This window comes from Xenopus laevis, chromosome 4S, assembly GCF_017654675.1.
Source record: "Xenopus laevis strain J_2021 chromosome 4S, Xenopus_laevis_v10.1, whole genome shotgun sequence".
NCBI classification, from domain to species: domain Eukaryota; kingdom Metazoa; phylum Chordata; class Amphibia; order Anura; family Pipidae; genus Xenopus; species Xenopus laevis.
The window spans coordinates 11545402-11564161 of NC_054378.1; the positions used below are offsets into that span (position 1 = coordinate 11545402).

At 42.2% G+C, this 18760-nt stretch overlaps 1 protein-coding gene across 11 annotated transcripts in view; it reads left to right on the forward strand.

Moving 5' to 3' along the window:
• Window positions 1–18760, forward strand: part of LOC108715220 (liprin-beta-2) — a 93244-nt gene that overhangs the window by 61932 nt on the left and 12552 nt on the right. For 6 of the 11 annotated variants that reach the window (XM_041560906.1, XM_041560910.1, XM_041560911.1 and 3 more), the window contains 12 exons: window positions 2740–2772; window positions 5113–5174; window positions 8365–8440; window positions 9352–9458; window positions 10447–10511; window positions 10839–10907; window positions 12715–12769; window positions 14972–15013; window positions 15451–15601; window positions 16148–16180; window positions 16747–16885; window positions 17151–17279. In XM_041560906.1, coding sequence (XP_041416840.1) covers window positions 2740–2772; window positions 5113–5174; window positions 8365–8440; window positions 9352–9458; window positions 10447–10511; window positions 10839–10907; window positions 12715–12769; window positions 14972–15013; window positions 15451–15601; window positions 16148–16180; window positions 16747–16885; window positions 17151–17279 — 961 coding nt within the window. The remainder of the gene's footprint in view (window positions 1–2739; window positions 2773–5112; window positions 5175–8364; window positions 8441–9351; window positions 9459–10446; window positions 10512–10838; window positions 10908–12714; window positions 12770–14971; window positions 15014–15450; window positions 15602–16147; window positions 16181–16746; window positions 16886–17150; window positions 17280–18760) is intronic. The other 5 variants (XM_041560908.1, XM_041560912.1, XM_041560909.1 and 2 more) reach the window with 4 other exon arrangements.

Consider the following 18760-nt stretch of genomic DNA (forward strand, 5'->3'; position numbering starts at 1 on the left):
CATGCAATAACACACACATGTATATGCCCCATGCACTAACACACATGTATATACCCCATGCAATAACACACACATGTATATACCCTTTGCACTAACACACACAAATATATGCCCTATGCACTAACACACACGTGTATATACCCCTTGCACTTACACACATGTATATGCCCTATGCACTAACACACATGTGTATATACCCCATGCCCTAACACACACATGTATATACCCCATGTCCTAACACATCCAAGCCCTGTGCATTAGCACACTCACATAAAGTTCTCTTATGCGGAAACTGCTTGAGTGCTGGCACTGTGCCCCTGCGAAGACTCATGCCATTCCCTGATATATATCCCAGTTCCTGCCAGTAAGAACATCTCCGTTATGTGCCAGAGAAATCTGTTCTCTTGGTGAGAAGTGAATGAAAGCGTAACTTAATCCCAGGCGTGCCGGAACCTCATATCCCATTCGGAAATACATGGAGTCATGACTGGTTCCAATAGGCTGCCAAGCTATTCAGTTACACAGCATGACCTGCTTCCCAAACACATATATCTGTGCATAGTAATTCCTCCTTCCTTAAAGGGGAAATATATTTCTATTTCTAAATTCATGTTTATATTCCATATATTACCTGAAAAGCTTAGTCTGCATTTCAAAATGACAATAACAACAGACCAAATGGCCCTTGGGGGGTAGCACCAGGCTCTGTTTCAATGTATGTGCAGAACAGATATACCGTATATACTCGTGTATAAGCCGACCCGTGTATAAGCCGAGGTACCTAATTTTACCTACAAAAACTGGGAAAACTTATTGACTCGCGTATAAGCCTAGGGTGAGAAATGCAGCAGCTACTGGTAAGTTTCAATAATCATGTCACACCTCCACACACCATGCCTACTTACACATTTAGTACTGAGGCTGCTGTATTAAATATGAAAGGTGGGAGAGTACATGAGTAACAGTTACACTGATAGTATCTGGCATCTGCATGGATCTCATGTTCCCTGGGAAATATTGTGACTGACGAGTGACAACAGTAACATTCAAACATCATTCATTTTTTAAATAAATTTTTATTTAATTGCAAGCACTTGATCAATCCCAGCAAAAGCATTTATAGCTGAACCAGGGATGGAGAGATACAGAAACTGTAAAGGAGCATGGAAAGGAATAATAACATAAAAAAGTGGGGCAGCAAAGTTAAAGGGGAAAACAATGGGTTAAATGTAAAATGAAGTTAAAGAAGTTGGTGTTGGCCACTCAGAGTCTGTGTGGATTATAGGGGTAATTAAGCCCCACATTCACTGGCAGCCTGCTTCCCCCTCCATATCTCAGACAGGCAAATTCCATCACTGACTGTCTGACTCTGCTACAACAGCACCCCCCCCTCCAGATCGTTTGCTCACCAGCAAAGTATGTATCCACTAGAGGAAAATCCAAGCATGTAGCAATAGGCTGCAGGCCTGCAGAGGGAACAGGCAGCGGATCGATCAGCACCCAGGAACCACACCAGCAGTACTCCTTGCCTGAGCTCTTTTTCGCTGACTCTCCCACAATGCTATGGCGCAAGTGAGTGACATCATCAGGGGGCGCACAGTGTACCGAACTGAAGAGCAGCCAGCAGGGACAGCACAGACGCATTTTTAAACAGTTACCAGGTGGAGACAGTAGAGGCAGCAGGGCCTACTAGGTTCAGGAGGCGGCCAATCGCTGTGCTCAATCCGAGCACCGGCAATATAGAAGTAGAAGTAGTGAGCGGTTTATTGGCCGCAGGGATTTTTCCGCAGGCATTTTTCCGGTGGGCCAAGCCGACCCTGCAGCCGCACACAGCCGGGCTCAGACCTCTCTCTATGGCGCCCTCCCTGACTCTCTCCTCCTCCGACACCACTAGCAGCAGCACGCCTTGCAGGGAGCGCGCACCGCGGGCACACACACTCCCTAGCCTGGGAGTCAGGGGCGGCAGCCAGGCAGCAGTCAGCAAGAGAGGGAAGGCGCAGGCGCAGCCATCAGCACGGAAGAGGTAATTTTTTTTAACTGACCCGCGTATAAGCCGAGGCAGCATTTTTCAGCTTATTTTGGGAGCTGAAAAACTCGGCTTATACGCGAGTATATACGGTAATTCTCGTATTATTTATCAGAAAGCTTTAGTTCTACCATCTACAGCAGTTCTGAAAATATGATAACTTTAAATAAACCAATATAAAATAAATATGATAACTTTAATTAAACCAATATAAAATAAAAATGAAGGCGCCATGAGAGGTACTGTTTGCTCCACCTGTACTGTCCCACTGTAACCAATCAGCAGGTACCATTTACCGAAAGCAAACACTGGATTGGCCGGTATGGGTACCAAGTCAGGAGCAAACATGGTATGGGTGCAACCACAGTTTCTGCATTGGGTTGGAACCAGTGGCATTACATGATGTTACTGGACTGCACATCAAATTAGTTTTAGGGCCCCCAACATATCCAGAGCTTTTCCTGTCTACCAATAGATGTTGAAATCGCTCATCATTTGAGCCTCATGTGGCCCTCTATACCTCCTGGGCCCCCTCACAGCCTCAGGGTCTGCTTCCTCTGTAGTTACGCCCCTGGTTGGAACCCTAGAAAAAGAGTCATATGTATTTGCCATGGATCTAATTTATGGTAAAAGATGACATTTTTGTATGAACAATGACTATCCAGATGGACAAATAATTTCACTTTGTTTCTTTACTCCTATGGGACACGTAGAAGAAGCATTTAAGAGAAGGATAAAAGACAAACGTAAGCCATCTGTCTTGTAATGTTCTATGGCGCCTCACTGCTGCAATAACCCACCCAGCGTGCTGTTAATTTTTTATTTACCAATCACATAGTCTGTGTGTGCTCACCGCAAACACACCACCTAACCTGGAACCAGAAAGCTTCTTCTTTCCTGGTGTCCCCCATTGCACAGTTTGTCAGTGTTGGCTTAATAAATTTGAGTGGCTTGTTGACCCCCTTAAAAGTGAAAAGCCAATCAAGATTGGTGTCTGAGGAGCAATTTATTTGGTAGAGGGCCTGGATGCGAAAAGTCTCCTGTGTGGTTGGGGTTTGGTCGTTGATTCCACCTAACATTCCCTAACTTGATTGTGCAGCTCTATTCCAAGTTTCCTTCATCCAACCCAAAGTGGACCATCAGTAATTGTTCTATTGAGTGTTGGACTGGGATGCCAGGGGCCCACCAGAAAACCAAAAGGGGACCATCTAGTAATTGTTCTATTTGGTGCCGGACTGGGATGCCAGGGGCCCACCAGAAAACCCAAAGGGGACCATCTAGTAATTGTTCTATTTGGTGTCAGACTGGGATGCCAGGGGCCAACCAGAAAACCAAAACCTTGACAATGGACCCTATCTCCAAACTATTTCACCTCTTCCCAGGACTGTATTTAGGTCCAATGCTGCCCTAGGCATTGGACCTAGTACTCCCCCTACATCTTGCGTGTGAGGTCAAACGCATTGACATCACAGAAGTGATGTCACGCTCTGTGTGCTCGTGATGTCACTTCCGCAAACCAACCTGGCCCCCTTCCCCTCAACCCCCCAGCTCTTTCACCGGATTTCCAATCGAAATCTGTGGAAGAGGCTGGGCGATTTTATTTATTTTTTTAATTTCAAGAAAATTATTTATAGGCACCCGAGGGCCCCCCCCAAAACCTGCCTCTTCCTCTTCTCACTCAACCTCTGTTTTCCAAGTCTCTTTTCTTTCTATTTAATAATCTATATCTATTTAGCCTCTTTGCTCCCATACAGAACAGGCCGAATGGTTAGAAGCAGAAGGACCCACTTACAATTGGAGTTTTCCTGTTATCCCAGTGGGTCAGTCTGACACTGGTTCTATTGACTTTAATAACGTCTTTTAGGTCTATAGTGCACTAGGGGTTCTGACTGCCATAGCCCATGACTGTAAAATGGCTCCATCACTTTCCATTGACACAAACAAGAAACAAGATTTCTATTGCAGATGCAACGGCTGACAGAAAGGTTCCCAAGTGGAACCCCCAGACATGGCTTTAGCTCTTAGTGGGGAAGAGTGTGTTGACTGCTCAAGCCATTAGAGAACCTCAAGCAAGGACTAATACCTTTTATTGAGTGCTGCAGACAGGCATGTAGCTGGAGTCTAATGGGGCCCTGGTGGAACGTGGTGCAGGGATCTTCTAATTATTCTACATTACCACTATTAGGGGTATATTTATCAAAGAGTGAAGTTAATAGTGAAGTTCCACCACTAGAGTGACATTCCGCCACTCTCCATTCATTTGTATGGGATTTTTATAGGCGTATTTATCAAAGGGTGAACTTTCACTTTCACCCATTGATAAATACGCCTTTCAAAATCCCATAGAAATGAATTGAGAGCTGCGGAATTTCACTCTAGTGGCGGAACTTCACTCTTTGATACATTTACCCCATAGTCTCCATATGTGTCATTGTAGTTCCATTGACAAACACACACCAAGTGAGATCCCTTCCTGATGGAATGTTCAGTCCTGAGCCACAAACTCAAAAGTTAGAGCTCACATTATTGGGCATCCAGTTAACCCTGGACAATTAGAATACCTCAGAGCAGGACGATACCCCCCCCCCCCAATCAGGGTCCAAATGTATGCATATGATTGGCCACAATGTTCTAAAAGTTCAACGTTCCCTTGGCTATAAGTTGTTCCTCTCCAGCCAATGTTGGCCCCATTAAATCCCCCAGCCAATGGGCAAAAGAGGCAACATATTTACGTGCTCTCTATTATTGTCATGGGAGTGGATAGAGGTTTGTGTTGGAATATGGGGATGTTGTGATCAGTGACTTCTGCGGCTTCAGCTCCCTAACCTCACACCTTGTTGCCTCCTTATCTGATCATTGTGTTATTGGTGGTTTTTAAAATGTCATCAATGGGGAAATGAATTTGTGTCTAATGTACCAGAGAGTATTCTCACGTGTCATTCTCTGGTTCCTCTTATTCTTCTCCGAGCCAGTGGTGGTTGTATAGCATGGAGAATGCATGGGGGAGAAGCATTTAGCACATGCCTTATATGTATTATTTGACCATCAAACTCTAATAACCGATATGTCTCTGTTTTAAACATTAGATCAAGAAGTTCAGAGGTTAAAGGTGGGCATGGAGACATTATTAGCTGCAAATCAAGAAAAGGTGAGTGTGGACTTTATTCGATGCTTCAAGCAACAGACTGTGTGTTCTGGGTCAATGGAATAAGAGGAATAGTTGGCGATTGAGCTTTAAATGGAGATATATGGTTAGATATGTTAGAGATTCTGGAACTCTTGAATTGAATTCTGGTGTTGGCATTTTGACTTCTCTTTACTTTTATAATTAGGGGTAGTTCACTTTTAAGTTAACTGATAGAATGTATTTTTTTTTAAAGCAACTTTTCAATTGGTCTTCATTTTTTATCCCTTATAGTTTTTGAATTATTTTTTTATAACTTTCTTTTTATTAAGATTTTTCAAGAAAATATTTTTCCATACAAAACATTGCAAAAATAAAGATAGTACAAAAACAAAAGTTGTCCAGAGGGCAAGAGGTAAACATATAAAGGTACATCAGAGTAGTATAGTGAACACCCAGCAAACCCAAGGATGCATCCAAGTGACATTTCAATGAAACATACATAAAAGTAAACAGTGGGGCACAAAGTGTTCAGTAATAAAGGTAAACCTAGGGAGAACTCTATTGCTTTATGAAAGAGGCAAATCACAGAAATTCCAACCAGTGGCTATATCTCCTCGTATCCCCCTGGGGCACAGTGAGTTCTTAGGCACCCTGACCCCAATACGTTCCAGCCCCACCAATTCTCCCACCATAGGAGATCAGTCCAATGGTCTGGATACAAGATATAGTAGCCGCCCGGCACTCCGGACTAAGTCACCCGCAGTGGTCCCCCCAATTGGGCAGTGTCCCAGCTACACCAAATTTTGTTAAAGTTATCAATAGTATCATTTCGAAGTGCGGTCAGCTGTTAGTATTTGAATTATTTGCCTTCTGACTCTTTATAGCTTTCAAATGAGGATCACTGACCTCATCTACAAAAACGGGTGCTCTGTAAGGCTACACATTTATTGTTATTGCTACTTTTTATTACTCATCTCTCTATTCTCATCCAGTCTCTTATTCAAATCAATGCAGGGTTGCTAGGGGAATTTGGACCCTAGCAGTAACCGAGCAGGGTGGGGGAAAGGGGCATGAGCAGACGCACCAGCCTAGGAGCGCCCACAATCAGATACGGTCCTGGTGCCAGTTTATCATTTTCTGAAATTAAATGAGTATTATAGGCCAATCCAAAATGTTTTGTGATGGTTAGCACTGGAAAAAAGACCAATGCATATTCTTAAAGGAGTTGTTCACCTTTGCATTGATTTTTAGTATAATGTAGAGAGCGATATTCTAAGACAATTTGCAATTGATTTAAATTTTTTATTATTTGTGGTTTTTGGGTTATTTAACATTTTATTCAGCAGCTCTCCAGTTTCTGCTATCTGGTTGCTAGGGTCCAAATTACCCTAGCAATCATGCGTTTATTCAAATAGGAGATTGGAATATGAATAGGAGAGGGACTGAATAGAAATATGAGTAATGAAAAATAACAGGGGGTTATTTATTAAAGTCTGAATGCTAAAAACTTGAAAAATTCTGGGATTTTTAGTATAAAATTATTAGTGAACATTTTTATTTAGCGATTTATTATACCCAAGGCTGCAAAAAGTCAGAATCAGAAAATCCGCCATTTCAGACCTGCTGAAGTTGTATATAATTCGATGGGAGAGGTCCGTATCCTAATTGGAAGTTATCGTGGTCTTAGGCCAAAAATCTGATCTGACCCGAAAAAAATCATATGATTCAGGAAAAAAAGCAGAAAAAAACCACACGATTCGGGAAAAAGCCCGAAAAAATGGCATGACAGTATTTTTCATACCAGTTTTTAGGGTTTCCCCTAACCGATTAATTTGTGCGTATCCTAATTGGAAGTTACCGTGGTCTGTGCTGGGTTTAGGCCAAAAATTTGATCTTTTTGGGCAAAAACCTGAAAAATTGTAAGGTTCAGTAAAAAAGGAGAAAAACGTACGATTCGGGAAAAAGCCCTAAAAAATTGTACAATAAGATTTTTCATACCGTTTTTTAGGGTTCCGATTAAATGAATCAGACAAATTCAGATTTTGATCAATAACCCCCTAAATGTGTAGCCTTTCAAAAATGGAGACTCAGAAGAAGGCAAATAATTGAAAAACTATATAAAGAAAAAAATAATGTAGACCAACTGAAAAGTTGCTCAGGATTCTGTAACATATTAAAACGTTAACTTAAAGGCTAACCACCCCTTTTGATATTGCACTTTTACTCCTAGTGCTACTGGGTGTCGGTAATGAGGAGAGGCCTCATTAAATTGTATTGCGAGGGGGTTATTTATTCAAATTTGAGGGTTTTTTACTCAAATTTTTCGATATTTATTATACCCCAAGGATGGAAAAAGTCTGAATTCGTCATCTCCCACCTGCTGAGGTTGTAAGGGAGAGGTCCATATTCTATTTGGAAGTTTCTGTGGTCTGCGCTAGAATTAGCCTGAAAATCAGACTATTTCGGACTTTTTGGGCAAAAATCGGTAAAATTTTTGGCTTTTCCGGAAAAAGTCCAAAAAAATCGAGCGATTCGGCAAAAAACGTAATTTGCTTGATTTTATCTTGTTTTTTTCCAATCTGATTAAATTGAGCTTTTCAATAACAAATGAGGTCCAATCATAGATTCCAGTTTGGTTGGATTTGTTTATATAAATAGAAAAATGTTGATTTTGATAAATAAGCCCCCCTCCCCCGTGTCGTGGCGGTATAGGGAGGATTAACCAGACATTTCTGCCAAGAGTAAAATGACTATTTTGAAAAGCTTGGGTGCTGAAATCTTCGATATTTTCATTGCTTTCTGGAAATCTTGCCAACACCTTCTGGATACACAAGGACCGGCTGTACTTTAATCACTTACGCAGCTATTTAAATAGTTGAAATGGAGAGTTTGGAGCGGGTTTAGTGAAGACGTGGCCCCTGCTCTGGCACACGGCCCCCCTGTAGAGTGATTCTCCACTGCTCCGTCTGGAAGTGATTTTCTCAAGCAGCCTCCTAATTAAAAATATTTCCAATGATTTGTCCCCTGTGACAATAACATTTGGGTTCACTTAGCGCAATTGTTAGAGGCGTATTTGTAAAGGTGTATAAAACCGCTGCGTTAGAAACCACCAAAGCATTCCCAGTTAAATGGTGATAAGAAGGGGAAAGGTGAACGCTGTTTGTGATTTGGAAATTAAAGGGGCTGATCGATTGGAACTTTCTACTTTCAGGACCGTCGAATAGAGGAGCTCACGTTGCTGCTGAGTCAATACAGACGAGTGAAGAATTTTGTAATGGCAGCGCATGGTAATGGTAACACCCATTGTGCATTATTATATAGGAAATGTATTAGGGCTGGGCATCTATAGATGATGCAGGTCCCATGATCCCGTATGCAGAATGATTCAGCAGCAGCACTCTTATATGTGAAATTAGATGTTACTGGGCCCAACAGCAAATTCATTCCCAACATACCCAGAGGTTGTCCTGTTTTACCAATATATGTTGAAATTGCTCATTAATTAGGGCCTCATGGGCCCTCCTGCAGCCTCAGGGTCTGCTTCCTCTGCAGTTAAGCCCCTGATATGAAATAAAAGCACCTCTAGATTCAGAGAGCAGCCAGGCATTCGCTTTTATTACTGCTGTACAGCCTCACAGCTCTGGCATGGGCAGCACACCCTGTTCCAGATGGCTTACAGCTCGGTTTTGCTTGGGACCATGGCAGCGTGTAAATATTATTCTTTATGGGAGAGTAGAGAACATAAGGCTGGTATTTATTCCCTGCGTTGCAAAAAAAAATGGATGATTTAGCAGTTGTAGCGATTGATGGTGCTCCTCTAATGTTACATATAATGTCATCACCCAGTCCTGCCCCATTGCTGGAGAATGACATTTCCTCTGGCTGGAACTGCAATTCTTTCAGTAGGGGGCAGTGCCATATTGGGACTGGCATTGGCAGCAGCTGTTAATATCAGTAAGCTACACTCATGGCTGGTGGCATAAATAGATGTTACTGGGCCCCACAGCAAATTCATTTTATTCCCCCAAAATATCCAGAGGTTTACCAATATATATGGAAATTGCTCATTAAGTAGGGTCTCATGGGGCCCTTATACCTCTTGGGGCCCCTATACCTCCTGGGCCCCCCTGCAGCCGCAGGGTCTGCTTCTTCTGTACTTACACCCCTGGTAATGGCGTTCTGCTGTGTTTCTTTGCAGCCTCCTCTGAGCAAATGCAGTCCCTAAGCAGCGAGGAAGAAGTGGAGGCCACTTTAAGGAAACTGAATCCAGTCAATAACCAGACGAACGACTTACAAAAACCAGATGTAAGTCATTTCAATAGGCAATGGGTTGGAGCCCTGGATTAGCTGCACACTGGGCCATATTTTCTATATGGCCACTTAGGGTGTCAGCCTTCGTGGGTGCCTATATAAAAAGTTCTGGGCCGTCTATAGAGGGGGGCAAACTGTGATGACAGAGGCTTTTTGGGGGTAGGGCCATGAAGAAATGGGCGTGGTTATGATGCTGCATGCCCTGCAATTGGATTAAATGTTGTCTAGTTTTACAACACTGGAAACCAGAGGTTTTGAATTGGGACCTAAATTCAACCCAAATAGCAATAGGAGAATCTGTCCCCAAACTGTCCCCACTAAATGCATAAAAGTGAGTGGGCATTCTTCTTTTTTTCCACTACATTGGAGTCTATGGATGTTTTTCCTTGGCGAGACATGCCGAAAAGTCTCTCATCACTCAACCCAGGGCTTGGGATCATATACAAGTCATTTTGAGCCATACTCTATTTGTGGTCAAGCCTGTTATGTGGGCTGCAATGATCTTATATATGTGTATGTGTGTGTGTATAGATGATAGATAGATAGATAGATAGATAGATAGATAGATAGATAGATAGATAGATAGATAGATAGATAGATAGATAGATAGATAGATAGATAGATAGACACATAGACACACTCAAAGATAGAGAGAGAGAGAGAGAGAGCTAAAGAAAGAAAGAGATAGATAGATAGATAGATAGATAGATAGATAGATAGATAGATAGAAAGACAGATAGATACAGATAGAGAGAGAGATAGATAGATAGAGTTGTATGTATCTAAATATACCCCGCAACCGCACGGACTCCCGGGTTCTGATAATTGCTTATAGTGTGCATTCTACTGTGGACTATATAGAATAATAACTGAAGACTCTGAGTTAGGGTACCTGTGCCAAGATGAAGTATAATGGAAGTCTTGGAGAACATTTTATTTGTTTGCAATATAAATTCCACTATTTTTTTTTTTTTTTAAATAGACATGCCCAGAAGATTCTCCTCCAATCACATCCCCTTCATCTGCACCAAATAATATACAAACCAGGTAAGAAATAATGATTATTGCTTTCAAGAGATACTGACTCCTTCCTACACATGATATTGAACATTTTAAATATGTCAGTTACATACATCATACCTCCCAGTGATCCTATCTTTCACTGGACAGTCCCAAATTACAGACCCCCAAAAGGGATGGTGGTGGGTGATGGGTTTTGGGCAAACCAGGGGTGTGTTGGGTCATAACTGGGCGTGGTCAGAATAGACCTGAATATGAACTGGGAGATGAAATGTTGGGAGGTATACATGGATTAAACAAAAACATCTTTGTCTTCTTAATAGTAATTTCTGGTTCATTTATTCCCTGGCACAGTATAAGCACATTGAGTCCGTCTGAACCCTGCCCGGCTCCCTGGGAGGAGACACCTGAATATAAAAACAGGTGAGAGCTGAAAACTGTTCTCTGCAGCCTGATTGGCTTATGGGTGCCATGTACCACTTGTATGGTTGAACGTCCATAGAGGGGGGCAGGCGAATAATGTCAGGGGTGGAGCTGGCGGTATCTGGGGGTAGAACCATGATATTTAGAGGCAGGCTTGTACCATCAGAGGTGGGGCTATGCACATGGTGTATTAGAAATGCCTGTACTGTTATGGATAATACAGAGCACTAATGCAGAGAACTTGATTTTAGGGCACATGAAGTTGCTGCTAAATTTGGCACTCAGGCATGTATAGATAAGAAGGGTTGTTTCAGAACATACCTCCCAACTGTCCCATTTTTCACGGGACAGTCCCAATTTTGACAGCTCAAGCCGCAGTCCCGGATTTTTACTGAAATGCAGTGCCGGGCCAAGCGCCCAATACGCGAGTGTGCATGCCGCAAAAAAATGCCAGTGCGCATGTGCGAAAAACGCCAGTGTGCATTCGGGGGAAAAAATGGCCAGTGCGCATACGCAAAAAGCCACCAGTGTGCATGCGCGAAAAAGACAAAGATTGCACACGTCGGCCAGAGCAGGGACTGGACTAGGGGGTAGGAGAGGCACGGAAGGTGCGTGCCTGGCGCCCCTCCAGCTTTGCGCCTACTCTGCCTACCCCTATTTCCGGCCCTGCTGAAATGTCCCGACTTTCTCTTTGATCTCCTGCACTGAACAGCCCGAACGTTTCTAGAACTTAATTGGCTTTTGGTAGAGAGCCCAGAATAGGTGGCAGGTGCACTGAGATACTTTTGTAACAATTTAAGACAAGCAAAGAACAATTGCAACTATTTAAGATAAGCAGTTCTCTTGGGGAAACTGTGACTTGTAGCTTAAATGGCAGTTCACATTCATTAGCAAAACTGTAATAACATTTTATAAAATTAACAGGGTAATCTTTTTGTCCCTCTTTCTGTTTCCCAAATGTTGGGAGGTATGTAACAGCAGCCCTAGTTCTAATGTTAGGGCTCTTACACACGGACGTTTTTACCTGCGATCCCCTGCGTTGCGCTTTCTTCATTTCAGCCACAGGGGAGCGCAGGAGTAGACGCACTCAATTATTCTGAAGGGGGCTGTACTCACACAGACGGTTGTGATGCAGCATGTTGCGTTTCACCTGCGTACGGCACATACATGCGTCTGTGTGAGTACAGCCCCCTTCAGAATAATTAAATGCGTCTACCCTGAGCTCCCCTTGCGGCTGAACGGAAGAAAGTGCAACGCAGGGGACCGCAGGTAAAAAATGGCCGCGTGTTAGGGTAGGACTATACAGACGTTTTCGGTGCGATCCGACGCACTGCGCAAAAACGCAGGTGTCAAGTTGGATGCGACGGTCGTGTCGTGTCGGATCAACGCTGCAACACCATCAGACAGTACTATTGCTTACCTTATTTCCGTTGCAGCCGACTTGACGCCTGCGTTTGTGCACAATGTGTCGGATCACAATGGAAATGCCCGCGTAGTCCTACCATAAGAGCCCTTAAAGAAGGTGCAAGATTTTAACCAGGTCTAATTAACCACAGGATTACCTGTTTAAAACATCTAATTAGTGGATCTGGATTTCCGAGCCCTGGTTCGGTGTATTGCTGCTTTATATCTTTGAAGTTGAAAAAAATGTAAATTCAGAAGAGCCTTCATCTCCTTGTTTTTAGATCTCCTTTTATTGCTTGAAATGTCTTAGTTGAAGTTCCGAGAAACTCCAAGCTTATATGTGCAAATACCAGTGTCGCATTCAACATAAAGTGACATTTTTCCTTTGTTCTTGGTGCTACAGAATTCTACCCAGGAACCTTTCAACTAGTCTGGAGGATTTACAGTGTGCGGAAAAGGTAATTACCCACAGGCAAATATGTGGCTAATCATTCCTTTCAGACTGTCTGCTCTTATTAAGTAGCCACTAGCCAAGTAGCTATAAATCCGGAGAGAGAGGGAGTTGTCACTTACACCCTGGCTGCACAGTCACAGCTATTCAGTACTTACCCTTTTATTTTAAAGGGGTTTTCTCATCTTTGAGTAAACTTTTAGTATGATGTAGAAAATGATATTCTGAGACAATTTGCATTTGGTTTTCATTTTTTATTATTTGAGGTTTTTGAGTTATTTAGCTTTTTATTCAGCAGCTCTCCAGTTGGTAATTCCCACAATCTGATTGCTTGGGTCCCAATTCCCCTAGCAACCATGCATTGATTAAAAGACTGGAGTATGAATAGGAGAGGCCTGAACAGAAAGATGAGTCATAAAAAGTAGCAATAACAATACATTTGTAGCATTTGTTTGTTTAGGTGGGGTCAGTAAACCCCTATTTAAAAGCTATGAACAATATAATTGCCTGGTTGTGTTGAGTGTTGGTGTATTGTTGTTTAGTCCGTATTGCTTGCTCCTTTATATGTTGGAATTTAATATATAAATATATAGTGAATAAAGTACCCCCTATTGTAAAATATAAGATTATTATAAGTCACCGAGGAGTTCCATGACCATATAAAAGTACGAGGCCTAAGGTCATGGAACTCTGAGGTTACTTCTAATATCCTCATATTTTACAACAAGGGGGGCTTTTATTTATTATAATACACAAGTTTTAGTGAGTCATGTGACAAAAGTGACATCACTACTCACCGTTTATAGCTGATTACATCACTAGTTACCGTTTATAAGTATATAATACACAAAAGCCATGAATATCCTGTAAATTACATCCTTATAAACGGTGAGTTCTGATGTCATCAGTTATAAGCGGTGAGTTCTGATGTAATTTCTGTCACATGACTCACTGAAACTTGTGTATTATAATAAATAAACTACCCCCAGTTGCAAAATATGGGGCCTCCGGCCTCATGTTTTTATATGGTCATGAAACTTCTTATAACTTATAATATCCTTATATTTTACAAGATGGGGTACTTTATTCACTATATAATTTACAAAAGATTCATGGATTTTGTGTAATATATGCATATATGCATGCATTTAATATGTCCTTTAATTATGTCATATATTCTGATCTCAATGGCAATTCATCCGTCCAGGCTTCTATATACAGCATTATGTTTCACACTTTACATTAAAGAAGTAAACTCTTTAATGGGTTCAGCTCAACATAGTGATCGTATGGGTTACGGGTTGTGGGCCAAGCTTTGTCCTTGGCCCCCCACCATCGCTTACAACTCCCTCCAATTCCCCTTTCTTCTGTAGATATAATATGTATATATATATATGTATAAGTGCTCATTACTCGGTCCTCTACACTACTGGGCCCCCTGCAACCAGGGTCTGCTTCCTCTATAGTTACACCAAGTGTTGGACTGGGGGGTGCTGGGCCCTACCGGGGTCACTGCATGAGGGCCCCCTGCCACCCCAGAGGCCCCTTGCCCAAGCTGCAAAACTCCAAATTCCCCTAGCAACCATGCAATGATTTGAATAAGGGACTGGAATATGAATAGGAGAGGCCTGAATACAAAAGATGAGCAATAAAAAGTATCAATAACAATAAATGTGTAGCCTTACGGAGCATTTGTTTTTAGATGGGGTCAGTGACCCCCTTTTAAAAGCAGCAAAAAAAAAGTCAGAAAATAATTTAAAAATTTAAAAACGGTTACAAGTAAATAATGAAGGCCAGCTGAAAAGGTTCTTAGAGATATAAAACACTAATGGGGTTATGTAATAAAAGGAACAAAGTTTGCCTAGGGGCAGTAACCCATGGCAACCAATCAGCAGGCAGAATTTACTGGTCACCTGTTTAAAAGCAGACATCTTATTGGTTGCTATGGGTGACTGCTCCTGGGCAAACTTAGTGCCTTATATTACATATGGGGTAAAAGTTAATTTAAAGGTGAACTACCCCTTTAAAAGCATAGAGGGCCAATCAGCTACTGGCTATTTAAACCAATGGTAAGAGAGGGATGAATTGCTAGACTGAGGTGCCAGTAATGGAGCCACGTTCATGTTAACCCATCACCAGTCTGTGTTTGCACCCGGTACTAACAGCATTCTCCTTGTCCTGTTTTTCTCTCTCCTTGTCACCTCCATAGCATGTTGATGTGGAAGTCACTGATCCTGTTCTAACAAATGAGGTATATTAACAGCACTACTTCATACAGTCTTATTTCATACCTGTACAGAGCATTTACCTGCAGGCAAACAGGCAGCAGCATTTTGGGTCAGAACCTGCATAAATGGACATCTACTGTATGTTTTTTTGCCTCCGCCGAGACGACCTCCCTCAGTTTTAAAGTGATAGAACTGAGCAGAGAAGCGTCAGGAGGGGCTTCCCCTATAAGTAACTTTAGTTTTTTGCTGTTCCATCTGGCTGCCACCAGGACAGAACAACAGGGGGTGCTCCTGTTAATTCAGCAGTGTGAAACAGTTAATAAAATGGAATTAATGAGTTTGAATAATAGTAACTGGGTACAGGGCGGGCATGGGAGGGTTGGGCATAAGTGCTTATTGCCTCGGTGAATGATAGAATTAATATTAATTGCATTTACCATTTGAAAACTTACATTGCCAGAATAAAGTTCACGTCGAAGATCCTCGATACCAAACTCTACCAGGAAAGCTTTCTCGGGCCAATCAGAATGGAGCTCATGATCCCCACCGGAAGCTTACCTCCCAAAATCTCCTCCATGTCCCCAGTGAAACCAATGGCATCCATGACTCCTGTAAGTCACGTTGGGATCATTCATTGGCAGTGAATAATAACATACAGTGATAAAGGGGACAATGCTTATCTTTTATTACTGCCATTGGGATTGGCTGATGGAATCTAGCCAAGTGATTGGCTGAATGGGTGACCAATTACTTTTACGTTTCAAACTTTTTTTGGGGGGGTGAGAGCTGTGGAGTAGAGTCAAGGGAATTAGGCAGGTTGGTTTAAATTCTTCTTTAAAATTAATTTTCATTCTGCAGAGGAAACAAAAATCTAAAGCAGTTTTGCAGTTGATCAAACTTTTTTAATGCTTCTTTTTTTTTACAACATTACTAAGTGATCTGTTTTTGTGCTGTATATGTATCGAGGAAAGTGCAATTGTTACTACGGTGACTTGGCCTAGCAACCAGAGAGCAATATCATTTGTGCTTTTTTTTTTCACTTTTCTACGCTGCTATTTAATTTGAGCTTGAAGCTTTTGGTTTGCTTTTCTGGCTGAAATCTCACCTTCTCCTTCCTTCCTTCTTCATTTCTTCTTCTTTTGGGATTGATTGTGAAGATATCACCCGAAGTATCAGTGCCCCGGTCATAGGTACTGTACCTGCCATGTTATCAGTAATACGTGTCTTGCTACTTGTTGTTGAGCAGCGTATTTAGATGCTTAGGGACAGAGACGAGTAAAGTGTTGGGGCTCTTTCCTACGAAATCAGACGGCAGAGGCAGGTGGAAGAGACATGCAGTATATCATGACAATACTTACACCAATCTTATTGTGCATGAACTGATGGGCGAGCAAAGGTCTGCAGCACCCAATCAAAATGTTGCCCTGGGTATTGCTAACACTGGATAGGAGTGACAAGGGAAAGTGTTGGAAGGGTTACTGCCTGCTCTGTTCTCATTTCCCTGCAGAAATAGGGATTGGTAGCACTAGATAGGTACCTAATATACAGAGACAGAGGGAAAGGGTTGGAAGGGTTACTGTCTGCTTTGCTTTCATTTCCCTACAGAAATAGGGATTAGTAGCAGGACAGACACAAGGGGAATAAAAGCTGCCTTCTAAAGATATCCTAACAATTGATTCTGTGGTTAAAAGCAGACTATTAAATGTTGGATTCTGTTCTGGTGGGCAGACAAAGCAGATGTCTTTAATTCTTGCAGGCGAAAAGGAGAACAATCTGGATATCACATTTACTTCCAATGATCTTTCCCTCTCGTCTGAGACTGATTCAGCACCACAATCCCCTCTGTCTCCTGAATCAAAGAAAAGCCCTAAAGGAATCAAAAAAATTTGGGGAAAGTAAGTTTTATGTTTTCTTTTGTTCTCCCGACACCTCATTAAGATCTCGTTGCAAACTAGGAGTAAACCTTGAGTACAATGCCGTTTATCAATGTAAACCAAAACTTACATTGCGTGAAATGAAATCATGTAGGTGATATTAGCAATATAATCATTATGGCCTCACTATTATAACCATATACACACACATATATATATATATATATGACACCTTTTCCTACCATGGACCTTTTTATCACCAGTTTTGTGCTGTTTCTGTCTGTAGAATTAGGAGAACTCCTTCTGGAAACTTCAGCATGGATGGAGTTGCCTTGTCTGAATTTAAAAGAGGGGGTTTGCGGGCGACTGCCGGGCCAAGGCTTAACCGAACAAAGGATAACCGCATTAAAAACAGGTATTTATTTGGAATATGGGAAGATGATAATAGTCTCTGGGAAGGGAGTGTGACTGTGGGATAGCAGGTATAGTAGGGTGAGATGGTGTCTATAGTAACAGTGGATAATAGTCTCTGGGAAGGGAGTGTGACTGTGGGATAGCAGGTATAGTAGGGAGAGATGGTGTCTATAGTAACAGTGGATAATAGTCTCTGGGAAGGGAGTGTGACTGTGGGATAGCAGGTATAGTAGGGAGAGATGGTGTCTATAGTAACAGTGGATAATAGTCTCTGGGAAGGGAGTGTGACTCTGGGATAGCAGGTATAGTAGGAAGAGATGGTGCCTATAGTAACAGTGGGATAATAGTCTCTGGGAAGGGAGTGTGACTGTGGGATAGCAGGTATAGTAGGGAGAGATGGTGTCTATAGTAACAGTGGATAATAGTCTCTGGGAAGGGAGTGTGACTGTGGGATAGCAGGTATAGTAGGGAGAGATGATGCCTATAGTAACAGTGGATAATAGTCTCTGGGAAGGGAGTGTGACTGTGGGATAACAGGTATAGTAGGGAGAGATGGTGCCTATAGTAACAGTGGATAATAGTCTCTGGGAAGGGAGTGTGACTGTGGGATAGCAGGTATAGTAGGGAGAGATGGTGCCTATAGTAACAGTGGATAATAGTCTCTGGGAAGGGAGTGTGACTGTGGGATAGCAGGTATAGTAGGGAGAGATGGTGCCTATAGTAACAGTGGGATAATAGTCTCTGGGAAGGGAGTGTGACTGTGGGATAGCAGGTATAGTAGGGAGAGATGGTGCCTATAGTAACAGTGGGATAATAGTCTCTGGGAAGGGAGTGTGACTGTGGGATAGCAGGTATAGTAGGGAGAGATGGTGCCTATAGTAACAGTGGATAATAGTCTCTGGGAAGGGAGTGTGACTGTGGGATAGCAGGTATAGTAGGGAGAGATGATGCCTATAGTAACAGTGGATAATAGTCTCTGGGAAGGGAGTGTGACTGTGGGATAGCAGGTATAGTAGGGAGAGATGGTGTCTATAGTAACAGTGGATAATAGTCTCTGGGAAGGGAGTGTGACTGTGGGATAGCAGGTAATAACTGGGCTCCTTTGCTTTTCCCTGGGCCACATTAACACAAGACAGAAAACATGAATAGAGCCTTAAGCCGTTGCTGGAGCAGCATGTGAAGCCGCTGTCCCTTCTGTATGTCCCTGTCTATAATAAATGGGAATCTGCTAAATGAATAACCCGTGTTCCCCATTCCCACTTCCTGCGCTAAGTTGGCCACATGGATAATGAACTAATTTAGCAGTCGGTTTTCATTTCTTAACTTGGGATTGTGCTCCTGGCAGCCTCATATAATGTGGTTAGTTAGAGAGATGTTCTTACTTGTACATGTCGCTAATAATATTCAGTATTTCTGTTCATAACATTTTATGTGCTTTAAGGAAAACCAAATCATCTTCAGATGTTCCATTTGTCGGTTACC